This window comes from Manacus candei, unplaced genomic scaffold (genome assembly GCF_025592945.1).
Source record: "Manacus candei isolate 608988 ecotype Guabito, Panama unplaced genomic scaffold, ASM2559294v1 h1tg000017l, whole genome shotgun sequence".
NCBI lineage: Eukaryota > Metazoa > Chordata > Aves > Passeriformes > Pipridae > Manacus > Manacus candei.
In genome coordinates this window covers 20,206,392-20,225,016 of record NW_026138065.1, presented here as the reverse complement: position 1 = coordinate 20,225,016, position 18,625 = coordinate 20,206,392, and the positions used below count along the sequence as shown (strand labels likewise).

Below are 18,625 nucleotides of genomic sequence, written 5' to 3'. Positions count from 1 at the left end.
TCACCCTAGAGCGGTTTTGTAAAGGCGCAGGTTCTCTGGATGGGGCTGCAAAGTCTCTCCCCACAGCTGCTTCTGCAACTGGAGGTTGGAGATCTTCGCAGTTTTTTTTGAAGTACATAATGATGTTTGTGGCTGCTGGGGAGGGATGAGAGAGAAGGAAGAAAGCTGGAAAATTTTATCTATAAAAAGCATGCACAAGAGACTTACGACTACAGGGACAAGACAAAATGTGCCGTTGCTGTCGAATCCTAAGGGTCTTGACGAGAGTACTGAGAGGACCTGTGACAGTGTCCCCTCTTCCACCTTCCCCGATTACCCAACTTATACCAAAAAACAGCCGCGAAAGGGAATTAAGGCAGCGGGTTGCCAAGTCGTGGGGCCGGGCCGTGCTGCTCCCCGGTCACAGAATCACAGACTATCCCGACTTGGAAGGGACCCACAAGGATCCCCGAGTCCAACCCTTAGCCCTGCACAGGACACCCCAAGAATCACACCACGTGCCTGAGAGCATTGCCCAAACTTCCTGAACTCTGTCAGGCTCGGTGCTGTGACCACTTCCCGGGCGAGCCTGTTCCAGTGCCCGACCACTCCCTGGGTGAAGAACCTTTTTTCTACTATCCAGCCTAAACCTCGCCTGACACAGCTTCGGGCGGTTCCCTCGGTCCTCCCGGTCTCGCCACGCCCGGCCCCGGGACGGGCGCAGAAGCCCTGAAGGCAACCCCTGCCTCTGCCCGCTCCGCAGGGTGCGGATATCCCGCGGGCCGGCTTGGGATGAGCTGCCGGGGTTAGGAGGGCCCCGCTCCGGCCGTGTGTCTGTCTGCGTGTCTCTGTGTGCCCGTGTGTGCGAGCGGGCGGGCGCGGGGTCTGCGCTGCCCGGCGGGGGCGGTGCTCGCTGCAGCGCCGGCCCCGCTGCCGGGCGGTCACGGCGGGGGCGGGGAGCGCGGCCCCAGCGCCCGGCATGAACCCGCGGCGGGGGCACGGAGGCGGCGGCGGTGCCGAGGTACGAACCCCCGCCCCCGGCAGGTGCAGGGTCCTTTTCTTCCCCCGCCGCCGACCGCGGCACCGCCTGTCCTTGCGGGGCCGGGGCTCGGCGCGGTGCCGCCCGCGGAGCGCCGAGCGGAGCCCAGCCGAGCCGGCGGGGCGGGGAAGGGTGAGGGAAGGGAGGGGAAGGGAAAGGAAAGCAAAGGAAAGCAAAGCAAAGCAAAGCAAAGCGTGCCAGGCCCGGCCGCGGGCGCGGGAGAACCGAGGTGAACCCGCGGTCTGCGCCTGCCCGCCCGGCCCGGCACTCCCGCCTCCCCCGCGCTCACGCCGCCCGCCCCCCTCTCTCCCTCCGCAGGGAGCCGCAGGGCGAGCGGCGCTGCCGCGGCCGGGCCAGCCACCCCCGGGTCCATGAGCCGCCGCCAGCCGCCGCCGCCAGCCGGGACCGCCGCCGCCGGGCCCAGCTCCTGCAGCCCCGCCGCTTCCGCCGCCGCTCCGCCGCCCCGCCGGAGGTGAGTCCCGCGGCCGGGCCGCCGCCGCCCCGCGGGCCCCGGCTCCTGTCAGCCGCGCCGGGGCGGGGGGAGGCCACCGGCAGCCGCGGGAGCGCCCGCCGCCTTTCTGGGGAGGAGGAGGTGGTGTCCGGCTGGGACCCCCTCCCCGGGGGTGTGCGCCCCGCCGGGCAGCGTGGGCTGGGGTCCCTCGCAGCCCGCGGAGGGCAGGCGGCGCTGCCGGGGGGTCGTGCCGCATCTTTCGCGCCCCCCCTGAGCGGAGGTCGGTGCCTCCCCGGTGACTCACGGCGGAGGCGGGAGCGGGCTGGGTCCGGGGCCGGCGGCCACCCGCGCCTCTCCCTGCCCCTCGCCCCGCTCGGAGAGCGCTACCTGTGTCACCTTGTTTTCCCTCTCCCCGCAGGACGGTCCCGCGCCCTCCGCTGTGAAGAGCATGGCCGTGACTCTAGAGCAGGCCCGGCGGGTGGGCTATACCTGCCTGAAAGCACTCCTCAGGTTCGCTTTTATGGTCGCCAATAACCTGGTCGCTATTCCGTCGTACGTCTTGTATTTAATTATGCTGCAACCTCTCCGAATGCTGGATAGTAAAAGCTTCTGGTATATCGAAGGAGTGTTATTTAAGTGGCTTTTAGCTATGGTGGCTTCCTGGGGCTGGTGGGCAGGATACACAGGTAAGAATGTCTCATTAATTTAAAATGTACTAATATAAAGATGTAAATAAGTGTTAAAACTGAGATGTTTTCGCATGGGGATGTGTAGGGGAATGTCTGAACATAGTGGATATGTGGGATGTTTTTCTTTCGGTTTTCTTACACAGATGCGTTGTGTTTCTGGGTTGAGATGCTGTGTACTGAAACGTTTTTTTAAACCATAGCTAGAAACTTAATATGTGTTAGGGGTTTCTCAATCAATATTTTGTCTTAGTATAAATGAGAAATATGATTTTTCCTGAGTATCTAGATCACTTTATTTTAGTATTTCGTGAAAAAGGTACATCTCTTCAAAACAGAGTTGATTTGTACTGTGCATGTAGCTGACAGATCTAAACTTTTCTTTATTAAGTCTGTGCATCTCTAAGTCGTCTTCCCTTAGAACTATCAGGACACAAGGCTAAGAAGTGTTACACGAAGTTCATGTCGGAAGAGTAGGTCTTCTATTCCTTGCAACAGCGACTGTCTTCTCTGCTGCTTCAGAGTGAAGGGAAACAGAGGGAACCTCTTTCATTTGAGTAGTGATACACAGTATTTCTCAACTGTATGACTCTTCATTTACTGTTAGCAGAGCTAATTACAGTATCTGTAGTGTTTTTACCCTCTGCATGCTTGGTTTGTGGTTATTATTAAACTTGGTTTTGCTCATTTAGTATTCATAGGCTCATCAAGGTGATGGACTGAACAGAAATATTAAGGAAGGCTCTAGTCTTGTCCTCGAATGCACTGATTTTCATCCTGGCTGCTGCACTTTGTGCAAGAGAAACAGCCATCAGTTCTTTGTAGGTGCTTAGAAAAGGGAGGAAATTAATCTGCTGAGTGCTACATATGAGCAGGCCTCCTAAAATTCTTTCCCTCTCTTCTGCCCAGGCTGCATCTGCAGGTCTTGTCCATGTAAACAAGGAAAAAAAGGAATGGCAGCACGCAGCTCTGGAGTCTGGTCAGACTCCTGATTTAGTCAGAAAGTCAGTGTTGACCCAGACGGAGCACTCTTTTTGTTAGGCAACAAGAGCTGAAGCTTCTGTGATAATGTGCCTTTTGATACCCTGTCGTGTGCCTTTCCGAGATGCACAAAGTTTCTGTGGATACTCTAGGTGAGCTTCTAGTTCTTCTTAAGGAGATGGCGGCAGCAGCAGCAAGCTAGATTCTGGTCTGTCGGGCTAGAACTGTTGCAACGTTGCACTGCTTCAAAATTGCCTTGCCTGGTACAGCTCAAGCTTATCCAGATACGCTGTTTAAAAATCTTTTTATGTGTTTGTATTTGCTCATTAAAAGAAGTCCACATGGTGTTTGCAGTGGCAGGTACATTTGTAAAAGTCTGCTTTATGCCTTAAAGCACAAATGCCTTCCAGAAGGAAGGATCGACTTTTAAGGTGTTGTGCGTTTTATTAATTGGAAATGGGAAAGTTTAGGGGCATAATGGTGATGTTAAAGTCATACAGCTTATGGCCCTGAGGATTCACTGTGTATATTGAATGTGCTAGTTAAAATTCAAGCCATTGTCCCATGACATTATGGTTGTCAATTCCTGAAGGCTGTTTCCTCAGGGTAGTTCTACCGCTGACTGCAGAACTGTGTGGTTTCTTTTGCCTATTGCTTGGAAAGTGGTCTTAGCATGATCTGCATATCCTGGAGTCTTCCTGAAGCATCTGTTGATTGGCGTTGCTCATGTATCTTGACTATTTGAAATCGTTTGTTTTACAGTCTTGAAATGTCTTAGTATATTTGTTTGAGCTATCATTGATGAACAGCTACGCAGAAGTGTTTTATGGGATGGTGTGTGGGTAAGGAGGCCCTTCTTTTTGCTTTTCACTATAAAGCATGGCTTTTGGGGAGGATTTTAAGCAAATGCTTGTCTGAAGTTTTAGTTTAAATACATTTTATTTGACCTGAAGACATTATTGTGTTTTATACCGAAAGCTACAAAATAGCAAGAACAGCTTATTTCTTTGTCCTTTCTTTAACCTCATCAGTGCTCACCACCACGTGCAGAACAAACCTGGGAAGTGTATCTTTCTGGCTTCAACGTATGTTAGCAGAGCAATTTACATGTTTTTTTTTCCAGATTGACAGATTTATACAAGACCATCACTAGGTCCCCTCTTTTTTATATAGTATGACATAACTAATTCAGAACTGAAATTCTACTTTGTTAGAGTTGGTGTCCAAGACTTGCAGTGGTGCATCTGAAAGAGACGTTTCTCCAGGATTCTTCTGTTTTCAATGCCAAAAGCTAAGTCAAAGATAGGCTTTGGTATCTTCGATCTTTGCAAAAGTAAATACAAGATAGTAGGTATGCGTGGGTTCATTGGAAAGATTAAAGATTTTTCTTTCGAGTAGCAGAGTAGTTGGTGAGGGCTTTTTTTGTTTGTTTGCTCTTTGTTAAGAGGGTAACCAGCTAAATAAATTTACTTGTTGTTTAATTGGAAGGAGTGTTCTGCTTCAGTTGTGTTGAAGGTGTGTTTTAGTTTTTTAGTTTATTTACTTTTTCCCTTTGCAAGCTTGGGTCATCTGTTGGGTAAGAAGTGACATAAACCATTCGTAATTTGGGACTTAAACTCAACCTGCAAAGTAGATTCAGGGCAGACTTTTTTTACTCCTGTAAGTTTGTATGTAATGTGTAGGAGAGAGCTTGACACCAAATGAAGAAAATATGGTGAGTGCTAACTTATCCTTCTGGGCTTTGCTGCTGTTGTGTAATTGTTAGTATATTTTATTGAGTATAGCTGGAAGAGCTGAGGAACACTCATGAACTAGGTCTGCCCTTCTCTTCCCCACCCGTGCCTAAACCTGTGGTTTTGTGTTAGGATCATAGAGGATTTGTTACAGAAATTACGTGATCTGTGTCCATATTGGCAGCTCTAATCTGTGCTTTTTGATAAATGTAGGTGTTTCTGTTTGCAGATGCACTTGATGTTATGTAAAGAGATAGCATATAACTGGACAAGCAAAATAAAGAAAGGAATGGAAGAGAAATTGTAGAGGTCACTCTCCTTTCTCTAATCTTTTTCTTCTTAAGATGCAAGTATGAGAGAGAACTTGGGTATAATTGGTTGCCTTTGATTTTTAAAGGGCAAGTGTGATAAATATCTGTGTTGTTCTCTTGAGCTCTGTAGTGCTTCTTATGAAAATGAAAACTGAGTGTCTTTTCATGAAGAATGTTCAGACAGTCTAGCAATATTATTTTATTTTTATATGATTTCAGAAAGGTCTTCTTATAACTCTAAGTCTTTTTTAAAGGCTTTTTATATAAATTTATTGCTCTCCTAGGAGCTATTCAGTTAGGGCACTTGGAATCTGCATATTAGTGTGATTTGAAAGGCACCTTTGAATAATACTTCTAAATGTTTTCCTGCATTTGTTGGAAGATGCATTCTAAAAAAAGCAAACTCGAGAGTGCTTGTTCCTTTGTTGGCAAGTACCTTTTTTCTCCTGCTCTGTAATTTGTCGTTTAATATACAAGTACACCAGATAGCACTAAATAGTGCAGCAGATGTAATGGGAGGGAGATGGAGCATATCAGTGGTGGTGAATTTCTGATGACCTTTTGCTCACTTACAAAACTAGTTTTACAGCAACCGTCTTATAGATTTGATCTTCTTTGGTCAAGTAACTATTGCAGACCAAAGTTTAATATCCCTGTATCTAATCAAATCACCAAAAATAGGACTGCTGGAGAGAAGCTTGCTTTGCTTGATTACACTCAAACAAACTGTTTTGTTGCCTTCTCCTGCTGTCTAGCTGCAGGAGTACGTGTGAGCCTGTGATAGCGTTGTTGCAGTATTGCAATTAAGAGTCTCTAGGACAGCAGAGTAATGGGTTAGCAATGCAGTCCTCATACTCACTATGCTATCTTCTACTTCTCTCTGCTCCACACAGTCCCACTACAGGGAGTGGTGCTGTGTGCCCAGCCTGTGTCTCTGACTGGGATAGGGAGGAGCTGGTGGAGAGTGAGTGTCCTCTGTCTGCAGCAATGTCAGCTCCTCTGCCTGTCAGAGCACCAGGGGAGAGGAGGTTACATGTGATCAAGAGGGTTCTGTGCACCTTGGGGAGGGGTTTTTTTGAGAGTTGTGCTTGGAATATTTCACAGCAGTGAAGAGGACACCTTGACAAAACCTTCTGTTTCAGCCTCTTAAGGACACACACTGTCTTGCAATAATGTTGGGCAGGTTGATGGGTCGTGGACTGATGAAAGAGTAATACTCCTCTGTTACCACACACAAAAAAGTCTTAATGGTATGAGTATGCTTGCTAGTATAATGATGCAGTACTTAATTAAAAGTGAACTAATCCTATGGTATTACTATTCCATGTCAACCAGGATGGTGATTTTAAAAGAGTATCTGTAAGAACTGTCAGGTTTTGTCAAGTGAGAAAAACTTCCCTTTCTTCCTCCTTTGTTATTTTTCCCAAGCAGAGTAAAACTGAGATTTTGATTTTTAGTTTTCCCCCCTCTTTTCCCCTCAAGTGATTTCATTTTAATTGAGTGGTTTATACATATGATTAATATGTGACCACTCTATAGTTTTTCAGCAGTCATATTTTTCTTTTGTCCTTCTAATTCAAAATGTCATTTCCATTTTATCAGCCAACAGCCTCAACTCCTCTGATCTTCTAAGAATGCAAATATTTTTATCTTCCAGAACTGTGAAAGATACAGGTGGAGTTGCTGTGACAACACTTCCTCTGTGCAGGCAGCATTCACTGTCTGCACTGCTTCTCATGACAAGTCGGCCCCTCTCCTTGGGCAGGAAGTGCAGCAGAGGCTGGAGGACAGCAGATGAAATAAAGTAAATTTTTTGCCCCAAATAAGGCAAAAGATGTTATTTCAGGAGACATATCTGTACCCCTAACCCTGACATTTTTTCTGCCCTCCTCAGTTCCTACAGTGTGATTTTTCACTTGGCAGTATTTTGGGTTTGGACCTGGTCACTACTGTGAGGACTGGGCAGGGAGAGTCACTGAGGAAACAACTTGTGTTTTTGAGGTCAGGCAGTGTATGAAATGGAGAAACAAAATTGTTCTTGTTTATGTTTTCTTTGAATGTGCAAAAATACCTGATGTGACTTAGTACATTTGGGTAGCAACGTACCACACGGAAACTTAGTTTATGCTGTGGATATGTGTTGAGTTTTTAGGCAATCACTGACTTAAATGAAGCTTTCACTGATGTGTAAGTTATGCTGAGATCAAGCAGGAATCTTTGGATTTATTTTGATGTTTGTAAGAGGAAGTTTATGTGTAATTTGTGAGCTGTCTCGATAAGAAAAGGTCAGAGTTGAAAGAGCTGGAGACATCAGAGCAAAGGCTCATTGTGCCTTTGAGTAAGAGGAGGTAACGAGTGCAGTGAACTTCGTGTCAACTTCTTTGTGCAAGTGATATGTCTGTAAAGAGTGCTATACGGTGACCCTTGTCCTTTTTAGTAACATGTGAAATCACATCAGGAAATTCCCATATCTCCTTTTTGGAACATGAGTTACAGTTACCATACTTTTTTGTAGTTCATCTAGTGTCAGCAATGTGTCAAAAGCAGTAAAGCTTGTCTGTCATTTATCATTTAACTGTAAAGGATCATTCCAAAAGATTCTGAATTTTATTTTCAGAATGATACTGCCTTCTGGCACAAAACTTAAGTTAGAGCACACACTGTTGTTTTTGTTGTTTGTTGCTATTTAAGTCCTTTCTGCATTTTTTTTTGTCAGTTGGTTGGTTGGTTGGTTTGATTTTTCTGTTTGGGTATTTTTGTGTTTTGTTTCTTTTTTGTTTTTTTTGTTTGTTTGTTTGTTGATTTGGTTTGGGGTTTTTTGTTTGGGTTTTTTTGTTTGTTTTCTTTTTGGTTTTTACAGTCTCTGCTCGTGTTTCACGTACTCTGGATAATACAAAAGCTATTGCATGCATACCAAATGTGTCACATCAGCCCAACGATAGTAAAGATGAAATTACTGATTAATACCTATACAGAAAGGTGTGATTCTATACTTTGAAGTCCAGGAATGGCTGTGGGATGCTTCTGAATTAACATATTTGCAAATAAAAGACAGACTTCTAGTAATTTTGGTTCTATTCCTCCTTATGGCTGAGTGTGCTATTTTTTAGCATGTTTTTATCTGTCCTGATTCTTCTAGACCTTTGTTTTTAGCACATTTATTCATGCTAGTCGTCTTCTCCCGTTGTTACTGATTGAGTGCCTGAAAGGATATGACTAAGAATACTTGAGAGATGTGTCTCTGTTCTCTGTACCTTTTCTTGTTCCTTCTCTTGATGGTAGGCTTTTAAGAACCACACGAAGTAATTACAGGAAAGCTCTTGTACAACTCTGATTGGAGAAGCAAAGTCTTAGTGGGTTAAATTATTTGTCCACAAATTCCTTGCAGTGTATAAAGAAGGAATTCTTTTTTCACTTAAACAGTGCTATCATGTGTATATTGAAACATGTCAGAGGTGATGCCTTTATGTCAGAGATGCAATTTCTCATTCTCATTTAACGTAACTGTTCTAAAGCCTAGAAGTTCTAGCGCTTTTCAAGAAAGCTGAAGAAAAAAATTAGAACGTTTAATATGGAGAAGACTTATTTTCTCTGACATTTTGTTCGGGGAAATTACTTTTTTTAAATGAGACTGAAACAGATGAAGAGAATACACCACTTTCCCTTTTTCATTTGGGGGTGTGTGAGGGACAAAGGACCTTAGGTTCTTCCTTGCCAAAGATTGGTTTGGCAAGGTTTTAAGCTGCTGAGAAATGGAAGAGTTGTGCAACCTTAATTACACAGGGTAGTTAGTAAATCCTTTATGGAATATAATCCTAGTGGTGTAACTTTCCAGTGTGAACTGAGCCAAACTACAGCTCCAAGATACATAATCTGCTCACGTTTGTTACAGTGGGATATGAACTCTGATGCTTAAGGTGACATGTCAAATGTGCGATTGCATAGGCATGTAATTGCACTGCTGTTGCAGTCAGCACAGTTGAGATAAAAGTCCAGCCACTTGTGTTTGCAGCGACTGATATATAAGGCTAATACCTAAAAATGTTCTGTGACACCAGTGGAGGATTCTGCATATGGGGCTGTTCCTGTTTTTTCCTCTCCTCCCGCGAGCATTCAAGCAGAGGGTGCCACTGAAGAAAGCCAGTCCCAACCTTTCAGACTCATCCTACCACCATTGCTGCAGTTTTATTAGCCAAGTGTTTAATGATAGTGTTGTGATCTGGATCATGGTCCTGATCCACACTAAAACTACCCACCCCCTTTTTTACTGGGTTACACAAGAAAACACAGTTCCTAACCCATTTCACTTTGTGGATGTGGTAAAAGAAGGTAGGTACAAATAGCAAAGGGAAAGAGGAAGGAAATGCATCTTTTGGAGACAGTACCAACTTTAATGTATTTTTCGAGTTACTGCTTATGGCCCAAATTCAAGAGAGCAGCCCTATGCAGAATAGGGCTTTTGTATATGAATAAAATGTCAGTGAAGTAGACTTCATCATCTTTTCTTGCTTTTTAGTTATAACTGGTTAATGTTTATACTGGAAAAGTGCCTTCTGCCAAGTTGCTTTAGAGAAAAAAACTAAGCTTACAGTGAGAACAAAGGACTATGATCAACTGAAGACTGGTTGATAAAGGAATAAGATGACCAGTGTTCATTTGATGAAAGCTTAGCAGTGGGGTTCATATGAAGTTTTGTATGTATACTATTTGAATTTATCAGCTACAGAGACAAATATAAAGAACTTCAAAAGTACTTAAACTGCATGAATAGCCAACAAAATGCAGAAGTTGTTTAGTGTTGAACAATGAAAAGTAATAAACATTTAAGTAAAGTAGCAGTTTAAGAAAGAGATGAGTGTCATGGTGGAGAGCTTAGGGAAAGTTTTGTCTCAGTGCACAACTATACCTTCTGTTATAAAGTATGTAAAGATCAGAAGGGAGAGTAATACTAAAAAATATCAGTGGTTCACCTTCACACTTCAGTGGGTTTTGTCTTGATTTTTCTAAAGCTGTTGAAGAATTAAGAAGGGTCTCTAAGAGGGTCATCAGCTTCATTAGTGCAGGCTGAAATCAAATCAGAACCATTTCATTCACAGCTGGACTTGAAGCAGAACTGAATTGGACAACTCAGTGATTCTGTTTCCTGGGCAGAATAAAGTGGAAGAGTCACAATCTCCTTGCCTCTGTGTAAAGAAGGGGATTTTTAGTGTCCCCATTGGAAGGTAGAAAATTGCAAGTCTTTAAGATTTAATAAGACAGCAGTGCCTAGAGTTTTTATTTGTTTGTAATTTTTTTTAAAATACTTTCATTATGGCATTTCACAAATACTTTCCAAGATATTACAAATGGTGTTACTTCTTTTGATTCATATAACGTACTCTGGAAACTTCTTGTTTAACTGTTACAGTTTTAAAAGGTACTGTCCCTGTTTAAAGAGTTTAATAGTTTATAGCTTAGGGATTCATCTCAATTTTGTGATTTAAGTAAAGGAGTAGAGGAAAGATTAGTAGTTTTATTGCTGCTTCTCGCTTGTGTAGAACTAAAAATAGAAGTGGTGGTCTGAAAGCAAGGGCCAGAACTGCTGCTGTTTGGGAGGACATGGTATGAGTGCTTGTGGATGTGGGGTTTTTTTGGTGACAAAAAGGAGGATTTTGACTGTTTGTTGGGTTTTATTTTTTAATTTGGTTTAATTTGTTTTCTAGCATCCCAAAGTTACAAATGTGTGGAGTCTCTGTGGAAGTCATAGTGTCTGTGTTTGCTTGCCAGAACTGGGAGAGAAAAAAACCCATCAACATTAAGAACCTGTACTTTTGGTTAATTTAAGCATCAGTTGTGTTTGAGTGTGGTGTTGAGGGTGGGCCACTGAACACCATTTTAATGTAATTTTGTGACTTGGATATTTTATTACCTATGTAGGTAAATGTGACCATGTTTTAAGTATAGTTTCCCAATGTGATTAAGCTGCTTGTTTAACAGCTATTCTTTCTCTCACCTCTCCCACACTTCTGATTTGCTTCCTTGCAAATCTGTCTGTGATTGAGCATATGGTTCAGATTTCAGGCACAATGGTGTTCTCCTGAGTTTTGTGAAAATTGACAGCTGAGCAGAGAAGAGACCCAAGTTTGTGCCTCAGCTGAGGGTAGCACAGGCAGACTCGGACTCTGTGTATCTTGTTTGACATCTGCTGTTTGCTCAACCAGTGCATCGATGATTTAGGGTTAGCCACAGTGCCAGCATATCTTGTCCACCCTCTTGAGGAGAAGGTGGTTAGACAACAAATTTTTGGGAAACCAGGCTTTTCTTACTTCTGCTTCTGGAGCAATACAATTATCTGGCAATGACAGATGGTGCTGGAAGCAGAATCCTTTCCCGTAGATATTGTTTAACCCACCTTGCTTATCACAACCTTTTAGATCCAAAGGGTATATACAGAAAACTGTTTAGTCTTAGTATTAGGAAAAAAGGCTAAGTGGTAAAAAGAATTTAAATTATTGAGGTTTTTAATGCTTTCTACTCTATATTAAACAGGAGTTGATGTAGCCTCCTAAAAGAAGGGCTTAAAGGACATCAACCTGACTGAAAGTTCATCCTGGTTTTGGCTGGGTTGCTGTTAATTTTCCTCTTAAAACCATGACAAACTCTCAGAAAAGAGCAGTGATGCTCAGATTACTCTAGGCAGGTCAGAGTCAAAATCATTTATGAATATGACCCAGGGACATTTAGAAACATGAAGGTCAAGGTGTATTTGAGTATATTTGGGGAGACCTGGGAGAAAGCTATGGTGTGGGTTGTAAATGGGAGTCTGCCAGGAAGTGTTCTGTACCACTGTGTAGCACACATGAAGGCATTACCTTAGGAATGTGGCCTCCTGAGTTTTGTACCTGAACCTATTCTGTTTTGATATGCATAACTATATATAGATGACCTGGCAAATCTTCAGCTCTGGTAACTGCCAGTTTCCTTTTCAAATGCATTCTTCTTTCTCATCCATTTTTATTTCCTGTGGTTGTCTGTGGCATAAAGTTCAGTTGTTGCTCCTGTCAACAGCATTGCTTGGAAATGAGTATAACTGTGGCCCATGTATGTACTAACACAGAATGAAGAACCTATGAAGTTCAGGTTACATTTGTAAAAATGCTTTCATATGCAGGTATGGTTAATATAAATGTCTGTTAAACGTCTTGCATGTAGTGGATTATGTGAAAACAAACAGATGAATGTTTTTTTGTATTTGGAACTCTTCTATTTACATCATCAAACCTAGTACTTTTGTCTTATAAACTAGTAACAGAGGAAGGGAGTGTGACAACAGCAAAGGCCTTTGCCCAGGTAATTCTTCTGTCTTGGTTAACACATCTTGAAACACTCAAGATCATTTGATGTCTACCTCGGGCTGCTGGAGTTTGACAAGATTTCTACAGGCTGGAGAAGCACTTTTGTTCCTCACCTATTTCAAAGGGAGAAAATATTGAAATATACCTCTTTTTTCTTTTATTGCTTACATTGTCTGCAAATGTTTTAACAGCCTAGTGAACTTTAAAAGCTGAAATGCAGAGCTGAGTTCATGTAGCCATAAGTGGCATCACTGCGTCACTGTAGGAAGGCAAAGAGTTATTTGGGTGGCTGCTGTGGGAAATAACTAGTGGGTGGCTTCCTCCCTTCTTTTCCAGTCCCATTACCACCCTTTCCTGATACTTTGCAAAAAACATGTGGTAAAACTGAGTGTCTGGTCACTCACTGGGTTTGCTTTGGGGCAGGGGTTCTTTGAAGAGAGCATGGAGGATTTGGTTGGATAGGTAGAATTTCATGTTTGAACTGTATTGAACAAAGCTCTTACTCCATGGGAGTGCTAGGCTTCTGTAGCTTGAATAAATCTTTTTTTGCCTAGTTTTCTTTTAATCTGAAATAAAACTGATTTGTAAGACTTTGGGCAAGAGCTTCAGGATTCAGCCAAGGCACTTGTAGCCACAGATCATAACAAGTTGCATGTAAAGTGGTTACAGTGCATACTGTTGCTCACAGACTTCAGAGTATTCACATTCATCATTTAATTGTAAAGCAGAATTTTGAGTCATAATATCTTCTTTCATTTGTGGCACACTTGCTGTATTTGAAATGGAGAAGACCATTTGCTGAGTCTTCTACAACTCTGTTGTTCAACCCCTTTATGGGTGCTCTCCAGAGAAACTGCTCTGCATTGAAGTAGTTTTTAATTGAAGTACTCAAGTCTGTTCTTTTTCTTTTTTTTGTTCCCCAGCATTGTCTACTGTCATTTTTACTGTTAGTTCCCAATGTATAGAAAAATTTTTTGATTTGAACTGTGGATTTTTTTTGAATTTGAGGAGCAAGAACAGAGAGAGGAAGAGGAGCCTCAATTACTGCCATTGAAGCAGCATGTTTCACAATTGGAGCCTGGGTATTTAATTGAAAGGTGCATTGAATATTAGTCTGTGCACTGAGGATGAAGGGTAGGTGTTGGAATCATCCATTCAGAATGTTAGAATAAATTTGTTTGTATAGAGTCTGACCATTTTCTGTTAGTAAAAAGTACTACTGAAATTTGCAGTCGTGACTGTCAGCCACAAATCCAAGGTACTTTTTACAGTTGTCAGCAGGTGTAAGAAGATTATTTGTTTTGTAATAGTAACAGATGCTAGAGAGCTAAACTTTTTTTAAAATTAGGAACAGTAAACTTTCTGCTGCTGCTTTGAGGTACATCAGCTAGAACAATATAATGAGGAGGCTGTTTTTTCCTGCTAATTACTTAATTTGTGATAGCCTGAGTGTGCCATTAAGGCATCACTTCTGGTTTTATGATGATGGATTTCTGCTTACCGTCAACCTGAAACCTGGCAACACAATTTTTAAGAGTTGCTGAACTGGTATAGGATAACTTGGGGTAAATTTAATAAGAGGCTTTGTTGTTTTGAATCATTGGTTGTGTCATACCAACAGAAGTAATATTTATGTTCCCAACTAGAACTTGCTGTGGCCTCTTGTTTTAATAATGGGATTTGCATAAACAGAAACATAAAACTAAATAAATATAGGATTTTGCTGTTATATTTATTTGCATCATTAGCTTCTAATTGGTTTTTGATTAAATTATTTGATGAAATTTGTGGTGACTTAACATCATTTTCCCCCCAGCCTTTATAAAATCCATTATTTGAAAAAAATTAATGTAGTACCTAAAAAGTCAAAGGGACAATGTTTTCACAGTTCTTGTTCATGTTATAGCTTCCGTGTTTTAAAGACTGTTATTTGTAGCATGGATGAGAAGTTTTATAAAGTCCTTAAAACCTGATGGTGGAAACATTTAAAGCTTCTTTTAAAAGGTTTGTTTGTCGTTCTGCTTTCTTACATCAGCATCCAGTTATTTTTTGATCCTTTGCAGGCCTTTCATTATTAAGTTTTCCCTTCCACACTGCAACCTGAAAATGTCTGATGAGTTGGTCCTGTTTTGTGGTGTATATGGCAGTGCTGTCCCGCTGGAACTGGAGAATGGTGCAGAGGTGCATGGGTGGAGAAGAGAGTAATGCTGCAGCTCGTGATTAGTAGTCAGTTTTATTGCTTGAGGATAATTGATTTTTAAATTACGCTACGTCTGCAATCTCAGTGTTCTTATGATCATTCAGGTGCTCAGTAGCTCTTTTTTTTCTGTCCAGACTTGACTAAGTTGAAGAGGTTTAGATGTTCAGTGTCCTTCAAGAGGAGACAAGCTCCTCAGTTCTGAGGTCAGTGTAGAGAGACAACAAATAAATGCACAGAATGGCATTTTGCCTTTCCCATATTGACTATTTAACGGAGATAATCTAAAAGTAAAGGGTTTTCCAAATAGATCCAACACTACTTTTGTGTGGTGATTATTTGTACTGTACCATGAGCTGGGGTGAAAAATGTCAGCTGTAAAACAAGACATCATCAACAGTGTGTTGTAGTAACTTAGGCAGGAGCTGAGGAATATTATAAGGTAACTGCAAGGTATCTGAACTTTCTTTAGATAAACAGAAGGTAATGATCAGAGCTGGGAAATAGGGGTGGTCTTACCACATTTAGAATCCTAATGTCCAGTAATAATAGTATTGTTAGTTTTCTTGACTTGAACCTTCAGCCAGTGATTAAAGTCATGCAGTTTGCTTCTGTTAGGAGGAAAAATAGATGAAGATCTCCTTAGGGATTTTTTTAATCAATATGACTTATTTAAAGGATATATGAAAAGTCATGTTTTTCTGAGCCCACTTGGATTTGAACACTTGGAGAACAGTTTCCTTACTCAGTATTGTAATGATTTTTTTTTTTTGTAACCTATCATATCTTTTAAAAAACAGAGTCTTAGTTCTTAACTGTAGTCAGTCTGGCAGCTTTTCTTGGTATGCACCCTTTTGGCTGTAACCCTTGCCTGTGCCCTCTCCTGGTGGTACAGTTCTAGAGCTGAGTAGCTGAATGACTTGGGGCTGCTCAGGCTTTTCACCTCACCATGCTGTTTATTTAGGGATGGGATGTAGGGAGAGATGAATGCAGTCCGACTTGGAGTTTTAGCCAAGTTCCACATCTTGTTTAAAGAAAAAGTAGTAATTTCCTCATTTTCAGTCCTATTACAATTTTCTGGTTATTGTATTTGATAACCCTCAAGGCATGTCAGAGGATTTAATGAGGACCAGAAACACCTTGAAAACCTCTCTACTATGTAACTGCACTAGAATAGTGCGTTTTATCAGTTTCCTGTGAGAAATTGCTCTCCCTCTTTGTGCAATCCAGTGCTGATTTTCTGCGTTCTGTATGTGTTTTACCTCAAAGAGCCTCTTGGGTAGTGCTCTGAAAAGTTTGTGGTCCCAAATTATGTAGTAACTTAAGATGCTCAGTTAAAAATGTAAACGAGACTTCGAAATAGTGTCATTTCATTGCTGGCCAGCCTCTCCAGTCCCTGATAGAGTAGGTAATAACTAAGTTAGGCTGAGTTCCTCTGCTGTCCCCAGAAAGTCTTGGTATGGCATGACCTTGGGATGTTTGTTGGAAGATTGCTGCATATGTCATATTATTTCTGCAGCTGTGTTTTTTGGGAAAAGCATCTGAAAATCCTCAAGCTTTCCTGGTTTTCTTGAAATTATATGGGAAGCTTGCAATCTGCAAATCTTAAAAGGAGAGGAAATGGCCATCTCTTCCTGAGCAAGTTCATTGCTATATGCCAACAATTACTTGCTCTTTAAAGCCCTACTGTCAACTGGGCTGACTTAGGAATTGAGATTAAGTGAAAGCAGAATCTTCTGTATGGCTAAAACTGTGGCTTTCCAAATACCTCACATTTATTTTTTCTTAAAGAGTAAAACAACAAGTTTTGCAGAACTTTGTTGTGCTAGAGCTTGCTCCATCTTGAATAACAATTAAAATTCTGTGCAGTCTTTATCAAGAGTTCATTTTGGGCAGCTCAACAGTTATCAGTGTATATATTTATATTTTTGTAATAAATTCCTTTAAGTCTTATGTATTGCTGCCCAGAAGCTACAAGGACTCAAATCTGTCCACTTCAAAAGCAAAACATCTAGTGTGGATTGCATCCCCTTATTTACCTATCTGTGATAACAGATGATTCTTTTCTTTATTTCTTTATAACCACCAGACTCTGGTTATGTCTTATTTTCTTGAAACAGCATTACAGATTTTCCCCAATTATTTATTAAAGGCTTCCTTCTGCCTTGTGGATGCATTTTTTTTTTCAGTGAGTCTTTGTCCAGTTTCACGGTTATTCATATTGTTCTGGATGACACAGTACAGACTCTGTCACGTAAAGAAGAAAATTAGATTCCTAACAGAATCCTGTGGTGTTGCAGTGCGCATCTCTGCATAAGGAGCTGAGCAATTGAATGGAAACTGTGGGAATGCTGTATTTCTGTGCACTGACTTGTTGATTGTTAGTTTTGGCCAGTTTGCACCAGGCCAAGTAGTTTACATCAGGATTCTCAGAGTTAAGAACTGAGGCTTTGAAAGAGGTGGTTCTCTGTCTGGAGGAAACAGGCCTGCGATTTCACAAGCCATTTACTCTGCACAGACCATTACCCTAATGGGATTTTTCACACAGTTGGTTTGGATATACTGGTTTTTGGTGTTGATTACACAATCTGAAAAGTACCCCTTTACTTAGAGCCACAAACCTGGATATATTCTCTGGGCATTGTTTCTCCTGGAACCTGACTAAGAAGATCTGCTTTTGTCCCGTACCTTTTAGCTTTTTAAGGCTCTATGATATGGTAGGTGTACTTTTTGAGCCACCTTAACAGTTATGGGAGGTGAAGTACCTTATGAATGACTCTTTTTTGGCATCAAAGGGAATTTGACATCTGGAAAGACAAGCAACAGGATCAAATTAGTAATGCATACCATTGCCAGTGACTCAAAAGGAAACTGTAGTAATATGTGTTGTATTGTAGTTTTTGATATTGCCTCTGAGTAGTTTCTGCTGTCTAGTCAGTTGATTCTGCAAAGACAGCTCAGGTTACTGCTACAATCTAGTACTTTAACTGTGAGGATGAAGGTGTGCTTTCAGACTGCTCTCTTAGGGAGAAAATACTTTCTTTAATTTACTTTCCCCAAACAAATCCAAAGCCCACTAAAAATCAGACAGCTGTCACCCTGTTCCTGCCTAAATAATGGCTCTGTAGTCTCTGTGACACATGGCTATGAAATTTTTATAACAAGGATGTTTATCTTTCTCTTATACATTTAGGCTTAGAAAAAAAAGAAGAGTGGAGGGTTGCACATTTTTAATGTGCTCTAAACATATTCTTTAAATGAACAACAACTTTGTTTCAAAAAGAAATTCATATCAATTTCAAAGGTAACCTGGGTGACTCGTACTGATTATGCTTTGCTTGTTGGGCAAACCAGACTTGCCCAGCAGGTCTTCCAGCCTAGCAAACCACAGTTCTATAAGGCTTCATCCTGGTCCAGCTGGTGCCTGCTGCCCCATCCTGCTGTCTTCTGATAGCTCTGATTGTGCTGGCTTGCCCCTTGTTTTTTTTTACCAGCACAGATGGTCACATGATGTTGCAGTGACTCTTCTGGTTCTCAAGTATAAGAGCAACTTAGGTAAATATTTTAGATAAATATCTGAGATAAAGATAGTAGGGGAAATAATTAAGGCCTTCACACTTCACATATTTGGGTCTTTTTTGTTTAGTTATTATTATTCTAGGCTTTAAATTTTATGTTTAGGTAGGTGTCAGTAGCTGTGTCTGAGTGTTAAATAGTAATTTGAATGTCTTGGTGTTTGAGTAACTAAAAGTAGCTGTTTCAATGTAACTGTTTACGTGCATCATGTTTGACATGCAGACAAAACAGTCTCAACAGAGGAATTTAGTTTGCCGTGATATTTGATAATATAGCTGTAGATACAGATAAATTTTATATATATAATTATATAAATTAAGATCTTTGGATCTTTAGAT

The 18,625-nt window shown here is 41.6% G+C and overlaps 1 protein-coding gene across 3 annotated transcripts in view; it reads left to right on the top strand.

Moving 5' to 3' along the window:
- The first annotated feature begins 907 nt into the window (after positions 1-907).
- LPGAT1 (lysophosphatidylglycerol acyltransferase 1) overlaps positions 908-18,625 on the top strand; it is a 66,726-nt gene continuing 49,008 nt past the window's right edge. Inside the window, exons 1-3 of one of the 3 annotated variants that reach the window (XM_051783739.1) lie at positions 908-1,000; positions 1,337-1,490; positions 1,888-2,155. In XM_051783739.1, coding sequence (XP_051639699.1) covers positions 1,918-2,155 — 238 coding nt within the window. In that variant the 5' untranslated portion in view covers positions 908-1,000; positions 1,337-1,490; positions 1,888-1,917. Of the gene's footprint in view, positions 1,001-1,031; positions 1,151-1,336; positions 1,491-1,887; positions 2,156-3,064; positions 3,289-18,625 lie in introns of those variants that run through there. The other 2 variants (XM_051783741.1, XM_051783740.1) reach the window with 2 other exon arrangements.